At 53.6% G+C, this 18,227-nt stretch overlaps 1 protein-coding gene across 1 annotated transcript in view; it reads right to left on the bottom strand.

Annotated features, from left to right (window-relative positions):
• Window positions 1–17,394, bottom strand: part of KIAA1614 (KIAA1614 ortholog) — a 36,982-nt gene extending 19,588 nt beyond the window's left edge. The window contains exons 1-4 of the mRNA XM_063105027.1: window positions 17,348–17,394; window positions 14,516–15,438; window positions 13,706–13,769; window positions 3,712–3,855 (exon numbers count right to left, since the gene is read on the bottom strand). Coding sequence (XP_062961097.1) covers window positions 3,712–3,855; window positions 13,706–13,769; window positions 14,516–15,438; window positions 17,348–17,394 — 1,178 coding nt within the window. The remainder of the gene's footprint in view (window positions 1–3,711; window positions 3,856–13,705; window positions 13,770–14,515; window positions 15,439–17,347) is intronic.
• Window positions 17,395–18,227: the final 833 nt, after the last annotated feature.

Below are 18,227 nucleotides of genomic sequence, written 5' to 3'. Positions count from 1 at the left end.
AACCCAGTGAGGATTCTGGGCCCCCACCTGCACTTGTATCTCACTTGGCTGTTGGGTCACTGTCTTTGGGGAGTTCATGGTCAGCCCTCCAGAAGCACGCTTCCAACAGCCCAGAGCAGAAGCTCTACCACCACTGCGCAAGCTGGATGAGCTTGCCAGCCAGGCCAGCCCAGCACAGGCAAAGCCCACCGGGAGATTTTGCTGACAGGCTTAGACACAAAAACCCCTGCAGAAGTGCCAGAGGCCAATGCTCTGCTCTTCTCTGCTAGCAAGATGTGGGCTGTATTTCTGGGGAGGAAAAAAAAAAAAGCCCAGCTTTAAAGGCTGTACAGTCCTAATCTAATAAGGGAGTCCAGGTCCCCTGAGCCATATCAGTGGCCTTAACTTTTACATACAAGATGGTGAATTGAGCCATCCTGGAATTCACTCCAAAGGTAGAAGTAACATTTTTGTTATTCAACCCAATTTTCCGAACCCGGAGGCCCCCACCAGCAACGTTAGCAACTGTGGGTAGAAGTAGGGTGAGGATTCTGGAGATGTGTGCAGAGCAAGTACGGCAGTGAAGCAGCAAGCAAATCCCATGCCTGCCAACCTTCTCAAGAGGGGGCCCAGCAGAGGCCTCAACAACATCCCTGCAGTAGAGGTTCTGGTCTGAGCTCAGAGCCATTGCTGAAGTCCTGGAGTTGTATGGCTCCAAGAGGAGCACCCTTTCTAGAGTCCCACCTTCCACATAGTGCTGTCCTAACCACACATCAATTCGATGTACGCAAGCTCTGCACTCTCAGCACAGCTGCTATCTGACACAGAATAATACCATTCATGTGTTACCTGCCTAGGCCCTGCGTCTCTGATGATGTGTCCTGTCCTCCTGGGATTAGGAACACCAATCTAGTTGTACCTATCCCCAAAATGGCAAGAGCCTGTACTTCGAGAAGCTCCTCAATTTCTACACCAATTTGCTTCCAGAAAACGCAGCTACTGCTACCTCTTCACCTCCTGGAAAAGCCCTGTCTGTTCAGGCTTCAGCCAGCCACCTCCAGCCAGACCCAGGATAAAGAAGGCCTTCTGGAGACTGCTCTGCCTGCCCCTACTCTCCTATCATCTTTCACCAAGCTGCTCTTTGGAAGGAATGATGCACCTGGGCTGGGGACAGGGAAGGAATGATGCACCTGGGCTAGGGACAGGGGCCTCCTGCCTCTAACCGAGGCCTGGGGCCTCTGTGGCATTGCCATGTTAACTCAGCATGTCTCTCCAGGGTGATTTGACAGAGCGTAACCTTTAGAAGCATCTGCAGCAAGCCATCTGCTGTGGATTTTTCAGCTATGCCCTCTGAGGATTCACCAGTGCTGCCAAGTCATAGTGATTCTTTCTGGACACAGCAGCTGCTAAAGTGGGTCACCTTGTATTTCTATAGCATTTCTATGGCAGGAGGCAGCCTGGCAAAAGGGAACCTACTTCAAAGTTAGTGATCGGGATTGTTGTAGGCTGCTGGAGTGACTGGGGAAGAGGAAGTATCCAAGAGGGCATTTACACAATAAAGGCTGTTTTGCAGATAGTCTTGACTATTTTGAGGCCACCTAACACAACCTAAATACCTACAGAAAGTGGAACAGGGGAGTTCCTTGGAAGTCTAAGGCTTGTCCCCATATATGAAAAAATCAAATTAAAAGATAATACAAATCTTTCCATGAACTTTTCAAAGTACCCTCGCACATGTAGAGAAGAATAGTTAGGATGCCTCAAAGAAGCCAACCTATTCCTAACTAGTGCCCTTGAGCTAGAGGGAGAAATAAGGCACAATATGTGGAAATGAAAGGGTAGCCTGTTTGGCATCCCTTGCCAGGATTTAGGGTCTTCTGAGCCCTCTTGTAAGGGTAACAATGACACTGAACACAGAGGTCCTTCCTCATAGAGCCATCTTGATGGTTACACGAAGTTCCTTAACCTTTAATAAGCAGGCTCAGCCTCCTCCATCAAAGAGCATGTGGTCCAGTTCCACTAAGAATCCCTGTACGCTCTAATGCCATGTGGTGATTGAAACAGGCAGATTCTGCATGCCTGCCGTGCCAACAGAGCCACCCAGCCTCGGCAGCTGCAGAGATGGGCCTGCTGGGGCTTGGCAAGATTTGGCATGGCCTGGCAGCCTCAACTCAGGCCCGAGTGCATGACCAGGGGCTGGTTCTGTGCAGTGGACAACTCCACGTGTAAGTGAACAGGCATGGTGATGGGGACAGGGTGTGTCACTCAGGCAGCAGTCATGTATGTGATGTGTTGGTCTGAATGTCCTTAAACTTGCTCTTTTCCCATCTCTCCATCCCTGATGAGCTCACCCTTAGCTATGTCTCCAGCATCATGAAATCAGAGACAACACCCAGATCTTCAGTTCTGATCTCTCCTCCTCTAAAGATCCTGTGTCCGACTGCCTGTTGGGTGTCTCCAGGGCACCTCCCCCTCCAAAGCCTGACCCCACACCAAGGCTTCATCCCTTGGCTAAGGCCCCACCAAACACCCCAACACCATGTTAGAAGGCTGGTCTGTGTTCTGCACACCTCCCTTCTCCTGCCTGCCGCATCCGTGTAATCAAATGATTAACAGTTGGAGCCAAAAGTCCTACAGCACTCACTACATGCCAGTTACATTAGTGCATATAACCCTCACAACAACTGTGCAAGACAGGCACAATTATAATCCCCATTTTGCAGATGTGGAAACTGAGGCACAGAAAATTCCCCAAAGTCTCACAGCTAAGTGGCAGAGCCAGAATTCAAACCCAGTGGTCTGGTTCCAGGTCTTACCACTTCTCTGCTGCTTCTGGTTCTTGGGGATCTCTGTGAGGTCCCCACATACTTCTCCCCTGTACCTCTCACCAGGACCTTCACAACAGCTTCCTCACTGCCCCAGCCTCCCGGATTCAGCACATTCCTGCAGCCAGAATGGTGTCACTCAAATGCAAATGTGATCATGCTGTGCACCTGCTCAAAGTCCTGCAGTGGCTCTTAGCTATCACAGAGGAGACACCCAAACTGCTCCTGAGGCCCAGAGGCCTTCATGACTGGCCTCTGCTGAGCTCTCTGGCCCTCACACCACGCTCTCTGGTGTGTCCTTATGCTCTCGACTGGCTGAGCGCCTGAGCACAGTGCTTCTGCTCATGTTTCTGTCCCCAAGATGCTCACCCCTGCCTCCATCATCTGCCCGGTGAATATCTACATCTCTGTTGAGCGTAAACTTAGAAGCCATCTCCTCTCCAGAGCCTCACCTGTCCTTTCCAGGTGGAGGTACAGGTTTCTAATTCGGCGTGCACGTCTTTCCTCTCCTACACCACAGCCCACAGAATTGAGTATCTGTTTGCCTGTCTTTCTCCCTGGAGACTGTGACCTCCATCCCCCCAGGAAGCACAGATCATATTTCATTCATCTTGTATCTCAGTGCCTGACACTCAGTAGGCCCTCAGTAAAGATGTGTTGACTAAATAATCAAAGCAGCTACCTCTCTCTTTCTCTCTTTCTCTCTCTCTCTCTCTCTCTCTCTCACACACACACACACACACACACACACACACACACACACACACACACACACACACACACACACACACATACACACAGAAGGAAGGAGTGAACAGCAGCACTTTGGCTAGATCCCACCTCTTCCTGCTGCCAACCCTTCCCTGCCACGGCCCTCCCAGGACACCCTGGCCTGGGCCTCACTCACCGGCTGCCCTGGGCAATGGTGGGCACGATGTCATGGCTGGCACGGAGGGGCCGGGTCCTGGCCTTCATACGGGCATGCTGCAGCAGATGCTTGGCTTCCTCATGCCTGGAGCTCAGCACAGGCTCCGGCTTGGGACCAAAGGTTCTACAAGGTGACACACAGGCCAGCGCGGGTAGGGGAGGGATTAGAAGAAAATAACACGGATTAGGAGGGCTTTAACAGTGTCGAGCACCAGCTTTGCCAGAACAAGGCCTGAATGTGCATCTTTCTCTTCCAGCTCCCAGAGAGAGGGTACCCAGCCAAGGGCCTGCAAAATGTCCATGAGTGCCTCTGGCCAGGGCTTGGAGCTGGCTCAGCCTTGGACATCTGCTCAGGGACTGGAGGCAGAGACGCCAGGAGGATCTAGAAAAGGGTAGGGGAGTCTCCAGGTTCTTCTATTGTTCCTTCCCTGGGCAGACAGTGGGAGTTCTCGGGAGGAGGGGGGAGAAAAGGGCCTGGGGTTGTCAGGCTGGGTCTGTGCCCAGACAGATGGTCTTTCCATGCGTCACCTCTCTTTCCTTCTGTCTCCCTGCACCCACACACACCACCCTGAACTCCCACCGCAGACACATGGAATCAGGGCTCTGCCCATCACACTCTGCTCCTTTGGGGTAATGACATTTTTATAATCCTGGTGGTTTCTTTCCTTAGTCCCAATCCAAACCTGTCATGCATCAGCTCAGGGCTCGTAGGCTCAGGGCTGAGAGAAATTAAGCTGGACCCAAACCAAGTCAGCAAATGGCTCGATTTTCATAATAATAAGAGTCCTCTACCAGCCCTCACCACCACCAGATGTGCTGCCTGCCTGGCCAGTCCAGAGCTGCAGAAAATGACAGCAACCCTTTTTCAAAGCTGTCTCCCAGATGGTGACATACAGCCTACACTGGGTTACAGCAATAACAGCCACCCACAACCTCCCACTGACAAGACATTTTTCCCTGCAGAGCTCACTCTCCCCAGCCTGGCTGGCTGAGGGCAGGTGTTCTATCCACTTGACAGATCAAGGTGTCCAGAGCAGAGAGGAACGCTGGCACATTGCTCAAAGTCGAACACCAATTGAGAGCAGAGCAGACAACAGCCAGCCCCACTGCCTCCAGCAGCATCTGACATCTTCGGTTCTCTCCCCTTCTTGGGTCCCAGGGCAGTCCAAGGATGTCTGTGGCTGGGGTCAGACACACTCTGTGATGTCACTTCTGCATTCCCAGTGGCTGCCCCATCCTCACTGTCCTTAACAGGGAGGGACCTCAGAAAGAACTAAGGCAGGGAGAGGTTCAGCAGGCCCAGATCTCAGAACTGCAGCCCATCCATCCCACCCCATATGCCATGTGGAGAAAGGGGCCTCATCCTGACAGGGGGAAGATACCAGAAAGTTTCCTGGATGACAGGGATGTGAGCAGAGATTGGCACACTGAGGCCTGCAGGGAGAAGGCCTCCTTGGACGTCCTTGGACAAGCTCTGAGCAGAATATGATTTTCTTTTTCCTTTTTTTCTCATTATTTGCATCTAACCCTGCTTTGGAGCCAGGGTGCAGGGGAGGGGAGGAGAGCTGCTAGAAAAAAGGCACCATCTGTGCCTATGAACCCTGGCAGGGCCCAGGCACGGCTTTGGAACAAACAGGGCTTTACTGCAGTGATGTGAACATGAATCCCCAGGTCCACTGCCCCGTGAAGCCTCTTTGGCAGGAGAGGCCTCTCTCTGCACAGCTTCCTGTGCAAGCAGCTCCGCCAACGCGGCTGAGAGCAGCTGTGCTCCCTGGGGCTCCTGCTCCAACAGCAGAGATAATGAGGTTACCAGCCCGGAGAGGCGCCCCTGCAGCCGCGGGCCTCTGGCTGCCAGCCCGCACACTCGGAGCCTTCCGGTGACAGCTGTGGTTCCCCGGCTGTCGGAGGGCATTTGTCACGAGACCTGGTGGGCAGGCAGGAGGGCCCCCAGGCAGCTGGCCAGATGCTGCCAGGATCAGTCTTGCCCCCAGGTTTTTAAGCCATTTTCCAGCTTTGCTGTTTCCTTTCTGCTCCCTCCACTAGGAGCTGTTGCTATTTTTTTTTTTTTTTTCATCAGCTGCCCTGCTTCAGTTCCTGGCAGACAAAGCTGGTTTCTCCACTGATTAGAAAAGCAGGGCTTTTGAGGCGCCTGGAGGCATCCATGCAGTAACACGTGGAGTGGGGAGGAGAGTGGCAGCCACCTTCACAGACTACAGCCAAGGTCAGCAGAGCAGGCAGCTCCTAGTTATTGTGCAGCCTGCAGAGGGAGGCCCTGACCAGCCCGTCTTTCTCCCAAGAGGCAGAGACAATGCAGGTACAGTGTCGTGGATGCTGAGCCTGCCCCAGTCTAACTGCCCATCTCCCATTACCATGTTATACTGGTCCACCCAAGGGGCACCTGACCCACCCAGGCAGACAGGTTTGGCCTCTACCAAGGGCACACAGGCCCAGAGCCAACCCCTTCCCATCATGGACTATAACTCCTAATCCTAGCTCTCACAATTCCTCTGGAAATTTCCTGGAAGGGTTGGGGAGGTTAGTGCTTGTCCAGGCAAAGGTGATTCCCACCTAAGAATAGACAGCTTTTGCCACTGTCTTGAAAGCTTGTACTTCTGGGGCTCATTAGCTCAGTGTAGGGCATAGAAATAAAGTGGCTCAGTGCTTTCCCCCCCTGGGCCTCAGTTTCCCCATCTATAAGCAGTGGGAGTTGGAGAGGGGAGAGGATTCACACTGCTACCTTGTGACAAGCTGGGTCTTTGGCCATGTAGTCTGTTGTGCCACAAGGTAGGGTATGGGATTTTAAGATTTCTCCTTGAGGGTTCACACCACTGATGTTTGGCCCTCAAGAACAAGCAAAGCCCAAAAGCCTACAAAGAGCTGATTGTTGGGGAAAACTAGAGTTCACTAGAGTATTCTGGCCCCCTGCCTCTGCCTCTCCAACCACCAGTGTCCTGAACTACTTCACAAGGACAAAGGGCAGCACGTGGTTCCCCTCCCGGTCTGGTCTCTGTATTAGGCCGGTTTCCTGGTGGAGGGATAGGCCTAGCTCTGACTTTACCTCTCACACAGCCAGGCAGGTCAGGAGAACCACCATTTCTCTCCTAGCCAGGGAGGTCAAGGGGACAGTGGCTTTTTTCTGCAGCTATCATAATCCTGGATTAAAATAATAAGCTCCAGCATGTCTGGGTTTAACCCTTTCATCTCTGATACATGAACTAGAGAAATAATTAAGAATATAAAGAAATCTGACAGCTTCCAGATTCCAGGATCCAGCTGGTAGAGAGAAAATATATAGTGTACAGAACACATATAAACCTTTTTGCTTAGCATTTGTTCCATTTTTGTATATGCTAAAGCTTTTTGATGAGCAAGGAAAGAGCTCTCTTATTGTCCCACTGTGTGCAGTCTCTCAAGCAAGGGGAAGAGGAAAAGGTATATCCGGAATTGATTCTGGACCATGTGCTCCATGAGGGCAGGGACCTTGTCCTGGACTCTCAGCAGCATGCTGGTTGCATGGGCGTCTCCTTCCTAGGTCTGTGGACATTGACAGGACAAAGCCTAGAGTGGTGGTTAAGAGCCTGGTTCAGGGACAGCCTGCCCGGGTTCTAATCTCTGGGATGCCACTTCCCAGCTGTGTCACCCTGGCAGGTTACTCAGGGGTTAAGCCTCATTCTCTCATCTGCTAAATAAGGGCTCAGTTAAGATCAGTAAGGTTGATTCCCTTAAAAGAGATTAGCACAGAGCTGAGTACCTGGTAAAATTCCATAAATGTTAGCATTTATTATTACTATTAATTTTGTTATTAGCACCATTGTTAAATTACTCTTACCCCTCTACTAAGTGAAGGATAGAATCTCTGAACATGAACTAAAATCACCTGCCAAAGAGCTCGCCTGCTGTCTGCTAGGGGAAGGCGTGTTTGGAAGTGATAAACCATCTCGTAGCTAGAGACGGCTGCTGGTTTTGCTTCGGACTTTCAAAAGTCTTTGACAGGACTCCATAGAAAAGGTGATTTCAGTATAATAGGGAGCAGGGGGAGGCCAGTTGGTAGCAGAGCGAAGCTGATTCCCAGACAGTAAACAGGCCCTTCTCTCAACAGAGAAGGAAGAGTGGGGAACAACTACAGGAGGATGCACCTTACTGAGCCCCTTTAACGGGACCTGGATGGAGGCGTGCAGTGCTCCCCGAGGACACTGACTCCTGGGGAAGGCAGAGAGGCGAACAAATTCCCAGCCAGCACTGTCTGCCTCAGTATGGGACCTAGATGGCCACAAGTGGAGGCAGGTATCTGAGACACCCCCAGACAGAGGACAGCACCTGCTCAGCTCTGGAGGGCGGGGAAGACGACTTGTTGAATTTCAGCCCAGCTCCCCGCCAGCTGAATGGACTTGGGTAAATTCACTTTCTCAAGCTCCTTCATTGGTAGAGATTGGGACCATGATGAGGTTTTTGTGTGTGGTGTGTATGGTAGTGTGGCAACGATGTGGCATAGGACAATGTATCTGAAAGTTCCAGGTGGCACATGCTCCATGGCAGGGCTTCAGTGCTAGAGTTCAGAACGCTAGACCCTATGGGAGTACCTTAGGTATTTAAAAACATTGTTGCATGATTACATTGAATTTTTCTCTTTTTTGTTTTAGTCTTGGTGGGATTGGGAGTGGCAAGGGGTTGTCCTTTGTGCCTGTGTATCCTGGTGGGGCAGGATGGGGGCTGGTGGGGAGTAAGCAGGACAGGCAGGGGCTAAGTCACTCTTAGTTACACCCTTGCCTTGGGCTGTCCTCAGTCATCTCTTCAGTCCAGAGTGTCTCTTCTCCCATGCCCACCCCCAGGAGTCACCATGACCCCCTAATACTAGGGACCTAGGAGATCCAGAATCTGACTGGTGACTTTGAATGATCTCTAAACCCCTTCCCCAAGCTCCTTGGCAAGTGCACTAGACCACAGGGCACTGCGACAGCCCAGCACTCCTCAGGGATGAGGTAACCTGCTATCGGGGTAGGGGGGCACAGCAAAAATAAGACTGTCTATGTCTCTCCATTTCTACTGCTTTGCCTAAAATCTAAATTCCCACCTTCCTACCGTCTGTCCTGATAGCATCATCCAGCTGTACCTCAGACTCTCCCAAACTTCTCCATCTGGAATTTCCTCTCCTGTTTCCATCCAGACCCTCTCGAGGCCAAAGGCGGCGCCAGCCCTGGTGAGCCTCACTTGCACTCCTTCCTATGTGCCTCCTCCAGACACTGAGCACCTGTTCCCTGCAGATACTTGGCAGGCACTGGGGTCCAGACACAAGAATGGCACAGTTCTTGCCCCTGAGGAGCTCAAAGAGGAGATAACACCAGTAACAGCTATAGCTGCAGCTGGTGTAGGCAATGGGCAGTGAGAGCAAAAACGGGCAATTCCATCTGATTACACTGGTACGCACATACAGTGAGAGACTCTCCTGCTCACAGCTCACAGGAGAGTGAAAGTCTCTGTGATAGAGTTATATAATAAATATGTATTTGGTCCCTGCTCCTGGTTCCTCACACACAGCTCCTAAAACCCTTGGAATCTCTTTTGTATGCTAATGAGATGACTGGTGGCTGGGGGCCCCTGGGTAGCTTCAGGATGGGGGCTGGCCACAGGTAGACCAACGCATGACTAGAAGATTGGGACTTTCAGCGCCACCGCTAACCTCTGGGGAGAGGAGTGGGACTGAAGGCTAAGTGAATCACCAGTAGCCAGTGATTTAATCAATCCTGCCTATGTAGTGAAGCCTCCATAAAAACAGGACTGGGTTCTGAGAGCTTCCAGATGGCTGAACACATGGGGGATCCTGAAGGGTGGCACTCCCAGAGAGGGCATGGGGGCTCCGTGCCCCTTCCATGTGCCTTGCCCTATGCATCTCCTCCATCTGGTGTTCATCTATATCTTTGTAACATCCTTTATAATAAATGGAAATGTAAGTAAAGTGTTTCCTTAAGTTCTGTGAGCTGTCCACTAGTAAATTAATTGAATCTAAGGAAGGAGTTGTGGGAATCCTGATTTACAGCCAGTCCATCAGAAGTGCAGGTCACAACCTGGGGCTTGCAACCGCCATCTGAAGTGGGGGCAGTCTTGTGAGACTGAGCCCTTAAACTGTCGGATCTGATACCATCTCCAGGTAGACTGTGTCAGAATTGAACTGAATTAGAGGACACCCAGCTCGTGTCTGCTGGAGAATTGCTTGGTGTGTGGGGAAAAATCTCCACACATTTTGGTGATCAGAGGTGAAATGTTCTGTGCTGTGCTGAATATGTGAGAGTAGAAAAAACACTTTGACTTTTTTTCCTATCTCAAAGAGTCTCCAAAAATGCTCATTAATATATAAATTTTAGAGGCCTTAGATTTTCTCACAGCTGTGGGCCTGACCACTCTAGCCACAAGCCAGGCCTCTGAAATTCTTTAGAGCTGCTTGCCTTTAAATCAGAGTCTACAAACTTCCTGAGGGCAGGGGGGTTTGACCTCTGCAATCCCATCAGAAGCCTGAAAATTGGGACCCACTGAAGTCTGAGGGGCTGGGGTCTGGCACTGTGCTCTCTCCCTTCTCATGAACACACGCCAGGCTTGCTGAAGGGCTTCCTGAAGGGGAGGAGGAAAATAAACTACCTAGGAAATCCTCTGCACTTTCTTCATCACTGTAGGGCAAATAAAACAAAACCCTGGAGACTTTTTCCTCTCCATTTTTCCCACAGCAGATCAATAATCAAAGTCCCTGCAGACGCACTTCAGGGTCCGGGGCCTCCCAGAGCACACACAGAAAGTCCCGATTTGAAGCAGAGCGGAGGAAGTCACGCAGCTGCCTCTCAGTCAAGACTGCTGGGAAGGCCTCGGGCCTCGGGGCTGCCCTGGCGACTGCAGCCTGACGCGGGGCTTTCACGGCCCCAAGTCCTTTTGGTGCAGGGTCTGGAGCGAGCATTGCATTGATGGCTACTCCTCTGGTTTCACATACTTTTCACTCATGCTGGGTTAATTTGGGATCCTACAGCAATCTGTAATCCCCATATGTCTCTCAGAGCCTCAAGGAAGGGAAGAGGCCCAGCTAGTCATGACCATTTTACAGAGAAGTAGGATTCTGGATCCAGAGCCCTAGGGCAAGAGTGACGGGACAACCACGGGCTGCTAAGAATGGGTGAGGGCAGAGACAGTGGCACACAGGCCCCACTTCCCTTCTCTCCCTCTCCTCTCTCTAATGAGTCCATCCCAGGCACTGCCCCTGCCCCGACTGCCCTCTCTGAAGCCCTACCTCTCACCTCCTTCTCTCCCCCAAATCAAAACCCCATTTCCTGAGTCATCTCAACAGTGACGTAGGAGAGAGACAAGCTTATCCTGCGGAGTCTGTCTCCTACCCATCTTTTCCCATGCCTGAGACTGGACCAAGCTGGGAGAGGCAGAAGGCCCAGATCCCTAGCCCACAGGGGCCTGTGGGGCGTGAGGACAGCTCACACCAGTGCAGCATCGCGGCGAGAGCACAGACCTTGAAGCCTGCAGCCCTGAGTGCGAATCCTGACTCCAGCACTTAGTAGCTATATGACCCTGGGCAAGTTACTAAACCTCCCCAGAGAGGTCTCTTTGTCAGCGAAATAGGAGCAATAAAAAAAAAAAAAGCTTGTTATTAGGATCAAATGAGAAAGCAGGAGCAGCACTGAGCACAGCCGCCAGCACATAAGGAGAGCTCGACCCCGGCTGCTGCCCGCGTGGGTGTCTGGCTTGCCACTGGGAGGCACCGGTCCTCTCACACTGAGCCTCCTCCGCCCCTCAGTAGAGGGAGGCAACCCCGGGGTCGGGGTCGGGGTCGGGGATGGAGGTCTCCTCTGCATTTGACCTTCGGCATTTACGGTCCTGCATCTTCAGTGGCTCGTCTCCATGGCTGACTCTCTGTGACAACCCTGCAACCCCAACCACTGTCTCAGGCCCTGTAGTCACTATCATCTCATGAGCTTCTCATCTTATTACCACGCAGAGCAGTAACAATTATGGACATTGTTAAATCCATGTTGGGCTAACTTGGTTGTAAGAGTTATCTGAGTGCAACACTGAACCGCATGGATGCTGAGTTTGACTGAAGTGAAGCAGGACCACTTATTCTATACGTACATATGCATCATACAACGCACATGCACGCACACCCCACCTGAGCTCTAAAATGCAGCAGATGCCTGCAGATGGCCTGGCAGTTTAAACAGTGGTCCAGAAATCCCAGCTCTAAGGATTCTACACCATGCCATCGCCTCACAGGACTGAGGGAGAGGCCTTCCCTGCCCCATGTTGAGGTTCTCCTCCTTTAAAATGAGTGGGTTTTATTACTTATTATCCAACGTGCAAGTCAGGGGCTTCGGCTCCTCCTTTCAACAGTTACCTCTGGACAAATTCCCCAGGGACTGCATCTTCCTGCAGGGCCTTCCTCCCATCCAGGAAAGAAAGTGCAGGAGGGGGCAGGGAGAGGAGGCACCATCTCTGCAGGATGCAGGACAAGGTGCATCTGCGGCCATGCTCCTCAACACTGTGGTAGGGCCAGGGGAGGACGAGCCCAGAGGCTTCATATGGTGGCCATGGAGGCGGGAGGAGAGACCCTTGGCATAAGACCCCTGGCGATTCCAAATCATAAAAAACGAGGAGGGATGCAGGAGCCGGGCACCCCTCTCTCCACCAGACCCTTACAGCTGAGCAGAAGCCAAATCGATTTGCCTGAATTTGGGCAGCCCTTGCTTTGTCAAAGCAGGGTGTAGGGCTGGGGGGCTGCTATAGTCTAGATTTCTGTGCCCCTCCCAATTCATATGTTGAAACCTAACCCCCAATGTAATGATATTAGGAGGTGGGGCCTTTGGGGGTGATCAGGTCATGAGGGTAGAGAGCTCCTGAATGGGATTAATGCCTTTACAGAACAGACTCCAGAGAAGTCTATGAACCAGAAAATGGCCCTTACCAGACACTGAATCTGCTGACAGCTTGATTTTGGACTTCCCAGTCTCCAGAACGGTGAGAAATAAATTTCTGGTGTTTATAAGGCACCCAGTCTGTGGTATTTTGTTATAGAAGCCTGAACAGACTGAGACAGAGGCCCTGTTCACGTTTTTCTGGATGGCAGGTCAGACTAAGTGGAACTTAGGCAGGGAGCAGCCTGACAAGAGATCAGCAATGCTGACCTCTGCCCTCAGCAGACAACACGAGACCCCGCAGAGCCTGACATCGCTGTACAGCTGGGAAATGGGAGCCACTCAGCCTCCCGGGCCCAGCAAGAACAGAGGCTGAGGCCAGTCTCTGTGCAGGCACCATGCAGCCCAGGTCCGCAGAGGCCCCACCCCTACCCTGAGAGTGTGCTTCTCACCCTGCCCGGCCAAGGACACTGGCTGTGTCCCACTGCCCCTCCCCAGACAGGCAGCCCCACTGCCCCTCCACACCCCAGGGGTCCAGCTTCCCCAAAACATTTGTGGATAGCCTACAGCAAAGTCTGTGGGATGTCATGGTGAGGTCGGAAGTGAAATCCTGACACAACCCAAGCACATTCTCTCTTGATTGGAAAAGGAATCGGAGTAAAATCTTTCCATTTCTATACTTTCCCAAAGGATGTCCACGTGCATTATCTGTTTCAGCCTCAGAACAGTCCTGTGAAGTAAGCCAGGCAGATGCTGTTCCTCCCACTTTAAAGATAAAGACACAGAGGCCTGGGCAGGAGAAATGGCTCCCAAGGACATGGAGCAGGTAGTTGACAATGCTGTTTGTACTACACCTCTGTGCCCCAGTGGTTTTTCTCAAGTAGCAGGAAGGCACCAGCCTGGGGCACTGGGGGTGACTGGCGCTTTCTACGAGGTCTCAGGGATGACAATCACTGTCTGCTGTTGCAGGAGTTTGCCTGCCCTCTTGCTTTTGCGAGGTCTCCTACTGTCCTGACACTGAGTAGGTAGAGGGACAATGGTGGGGAGGGAAAGAAAACATGGGCTCTGAGCTCTTACCTGTTCTGGTCTGAGTCCTGCAGGGAGATGCCCAAGTCCCAGTCCACGTCCCCCGCTGGTTTCTCTAGGACCCAGAACAGAAGCAGAGATCAGGGAAGAGCCAGAAACTAGGCTCTCAGCTGCCACATAACAAGCATTGCATCAAGAAGAAAGTTTTATCCAGAAGCAATTTACTCCCAGATCCAACCCCTTGCCTGTGTCTTGGCCTGAGAAGAGGCGGTAGGGCCTCTGACAGTGACTGCTGGTGGGCACGGCCATAGGCTGAGAGGACCACATGCCTCCTCTCAGGTGGGGGATGATGAGTTATGGGAGTGAGAAGAAAGGGAAAGAAGGCATCTTCTCGAGTCTGAACACTTGTACATCCCAGTAATGCTACCACCTGAGCTCAGCCCAGCTGACAGGACGCTCAGCCTCTCTGTAGAGAGGGGTTCTTGTCTGCTTGCCCCACCAAGAGGGCGATGAGGTCTCCTGGGGGTGAGGGCATGCCACTGAAGGAAGACACACGAAGCCACTCTGGAAAGGGCTGCAAGCTACAGGAGAGAAGTCATGGTAGCCTCTACCCCCAAGCACAGCCTCTCGTTGGTCTGGATGGTCATGGGGGTCTTTAGCAGACAGGGCTGCCCCTGAGGTGGTAAAGAATCTATGTCAAAGAGAAGAATAAGAGGACATCTGATGGTTTGGTGACAGGCAACCACAGGGAGTGCTCTCCCTCCTTTCCTGCCCCACCTCTTCTATGGGTACCCCCTCCCTTTTTCCTCCAGCAGGACTCCCTCTTGCTGCCCCCACCCAGACCTACGGAGCGAGGCTCACCTGGTGCAGATCTGTCCCAGGACGGAGTCCAGGCTGGGCTGCCCACCTTGGTGGGGCTCTGTCTTGAAACAGTCAGCATCTCCTGTAGCAGCACGCGATTCCTCTCGACCCGGTCAGACAGGGACAGGGCGTTGCCCCCAGTGCCCAGAGCCCCCAGGTCTCCAGCTCTCCACAGCACCCCCAGCACAGGTGTCCTGGGGACAAAGTCCTCTTCGGAGGTCAGGGATGCACTGTCCTGATCTCCCCCTGTGACCAGACCATCTTGAAGGGGGTACAGCTTTCCTTTCCTCAGGCTGGGCATATGGGGGATTCCGCTGCTAGGCCCAGGGCCCCCAGGCCGGCCTGGAGTAACTCTGGGGATGGCACTCTCTTGCACAGAGCCAGGCCCTGGCAGCAGATCCCTCTCATGGTCAGGCAGAGCCCACACTCCTTCTGGAGGCCATGGACTCCTCCCATTCCAGCACTCAAGCCCAGGGGTGGGCGGCCTGGGAGGTCTGGGGTCCCCAGTCCTGGCAGGGTCCTCCTCATCGACACTGCTGTCCAGCTGACTGTTGGTCACGTTCAGAGCATGGGAGACCACCACAGCATCTGGCAGGGATGAGCCCTCTGACTTGACTCGTCTGCATTTGGGCTTCTTGGGGGAGGACCGCTCATGGGAAGTGGGGCAGGGGCTCACCCTCTGTTGACTTGTCATCTTCTCCTTCAAAGCCCTCACCTTGGACTCCAGCACAGAGGGGCCTTGGAGCTGTACCTTCCGTGCCCTGGGAGGCAGGGGGGCCATCTGGCTGGGTGTTCTGTCTTCCCGAGGGCAGGGCCAGGGTCTGGGGAGGTGTCCATTATCCGGCTGTGGCTCAGGACCACTTCTCTCCACAGCTGAGGCCACCTCCATGGGGCTGGCTGTTTTGCTCCCTATCTTGGGCCCTCTGGGGGTGAAAACAGACAGAGCTACTGAGATCCAGGACTAGGCTAGCTCCAACAACCTCCTGGGTCCCCAATGTGCCCTGGTGTCGAGCCCTGTTCAGAAAGAGCAGGGAGTGCCCTCTAGATACTGTGAAAGCACTTTGAAAAGTACAAATCAGTTATTATTGAATTTTTTTCTTCCATGTCTGAGTAGTGTTCTAGTTTCTCTATCCCCATTTTACAGATAGGCAAAATGAAGCTTCAGACAACAACTAATCCTACGCCAAATGGAAGTAGAGTGGAAGTAGAGTGGAAGTAGAGTGGAAGTAGAGTGGAAGTAGAGTGAAAACCAGGATTATTTCCCAATCCCTGGCCTCTTCCTTTGCTGAAGGGTGGTCTCAGTGGAGAATGTCAACATCTGCTAATAGTCAACATGCTCTTTCTTTTCCGAGAGAAGCCGATGCAGATGATGGACCTCAGGAAGAGATACCATGCAGGATGTGACCCTCTGGTGGAAGGTGCTGCACCCCAGCCTCACCCCAGTGCACTTGCTATAAGGCCACAGCCTGGGGGTGGGCTCAAAGGAGACCATGATCCGTCACTAACTACTATGGCATCTGCTCTGAGCCAGGCAGGACTGCAAGTGCTTCTCTCCATAATCTGACACAACTCTGCAAGAATGGTATTATTATCCTCACTCTTACAGGTGGAGAAACCGAGGCACAGAGAGATTACATCACAGAGATGCTAAGGGGAGGCCTAGTTTGGAATCCGAAGCTTCTCATTCTAAGCCCAGGGCTCTCCGAAACACTTAGTGGTCACTCAACCCTGCTTCTCTTAATTCTGCAGATGAAAATGTTTGGCCCACAGAGGTTAAGTGACTTGCCAGCACTACACAGCTCCTTAGTGGCATGGCTGATGTGAATGGCTTCATAGGAAATACAAGGGAGTGGGGGGTTCTATTCATCAGGGTGTTACACGCATAAATACATGCCACAGTGCCTTAATATTTATTCTGCTCTCTGAGAAAATGCTACTTAAACATCGTACATCTAGATGTGCCCCACTTGAAGTAAACTTCGTGTATAAAAATTCATATGTGCATAAATGACAAATTAGGAGTTAATTATTCGCCTCATACATTGACTGAGGATCCACCACAGAATTCTCTTAAATGGGAAGTCCCTCTATAGCAGTTTATTACAATTCAATTTACACAGCATTTCAGGAATGTACATATTTTATAAAGCAGAATACATATAATTCAAAATGTCACAACAGTTTTATGACGAATGAACTTTAAGAACTATCTTCAGGAGAGTAATCGCGTACTCTACCGGTCAATCTAGAATGTACCGAGTTTCTCTGTGCAGCCCAGCCCAGCAAGGTCCAATCCAGAAAACAGGGAATTGGAATGGAAGGTGAGCACTTTCAGTTAGATTCAAAGGACTTTTTGGTGGGTGAACTCCGGAACAGCATTCCAGAGACGGGCCCTCTCCGGAGCCCCTAAAGAACGAGGCCCTGTCACGGGGTGCTGTGGGCAGCCTTTGGGGAGCCTGCTCTGCGCGGGGCCGTCTGCTGCTACGACCCCAGTGCAGTGTTGCTCTAACTTAGAAAAGCCGACATGAAGGGCCGACCGGTGGCTCACTCGGGAGAGTGTGGCGCTGGGAGCACCGAGGCCGCGAGTTCGGATCCTATATAGGGATGGCCGGTGCGCTCACTGGCTGAGCGTGGTTGGTGCAACACCAAGCCAAGGGTTACGATCCCCTTACCGGTCACACACACAAAAAAAGAAAAGCCGACATGAAGATGGACGTGAAGGGCGGGCCTCCCCCACGACCCTTCCCGCTCTGTGGCCTCCCGGGCTCCCCCACTCTGCGGGCCCGCCACCCCCGCCCGGCCTGCCCGGCCTCTCACCTCCTCCATACTCACGGAGGGCCGCCGCCGGCAGGGTCGGCCGCCGCCTGCGTCCCCTCCATCCCTCGGAGAGGCGAGGCCCTCCCCTAGCCCTCTCTCCCTCCCAGCCCCGAATCCGGGCCGGAGCAGGGCGGCCCGCACGCCTCGCCCCTCCAGGCGCGCCCGACCCGGGGCCGGCGCAGGACCGAGGTCGGCGCAGCTGTGGGCTGGGCGTGCAGCCCCCGGGCCGGGCTGGGTGTGGGCCGCGGCCGCCGTCGCGGTGTGAGAAGCGGGGTCGGCCGGGCGCGGGCGCGGGCGGGGAAGGCAGCGGCATCGGCTGCTAGTTCACGGCCTGGCCACGAAGCAGAAAGAGGCCAAGGCCGGCGCCTTCCCGGGCCGGGAAGGGAAGAGGGAGCCGCGGCGCAGAGAGGAGGGGCAGCGGAAGGGGCTGGAGGAGCCGGGACCTCGGCTCCCCACCCCCAGCCTTCCCGGCCCCTCGCCCCGGCTGCAGCCCGCCCCGGCGGCCGGGGCGTCGGAGGAGCGGGAGCAGCCCCGAGGGACCGGCCCAGCCCCGGCGGCGGGAAGGGCGGGCGCGAGGCCGTGGGGGCGCCGCTCGCGGGAGCCCGGCGTTCGGGCTGGAAGCTGAGGGACGCCCTCTGTTTGGCCCACTTTTCCGGAGGAGTCGGCCGCCCTCCCCGGGGCGCCGTTTCCTGCGAGGGCAAGGTCACTGGTGTCCGCTCTCCAGAGGCGCGAGAGTAACCCGGAGCGGCCGGGGTCCGCCGTCCGCGCCTGCTCAGCCGGAGCCAGCCGCCGGCATTGCCGCCGCCTTAGGTGGGGACCGGTGCTCAGGCTCCCGGGGGCTCTGCAGCAGGCCTGGTCGCTTTCTCCAGACCTGGGAGGAAGTCGCCGCAAGGGC

The sequence above is a fragment of the Cynocephalus volans genome, chromosome 8 (assembly GCF_027409185.1).
Source record: "Cynocephalus volans isolate mCynVol1 chromosome 8, mCynVol1.pri, whole genome shotgun sequence".
Lineage (NCBI taxonomy): Eukaryota > Metazoa > Chordata > Mammalia > Dermoptera > Cynocephalidae > Cynocephalus > Cynocephalus volans.
This window is presented reverse-complemented; position numbering and strand designations above follow the sequence as displayed.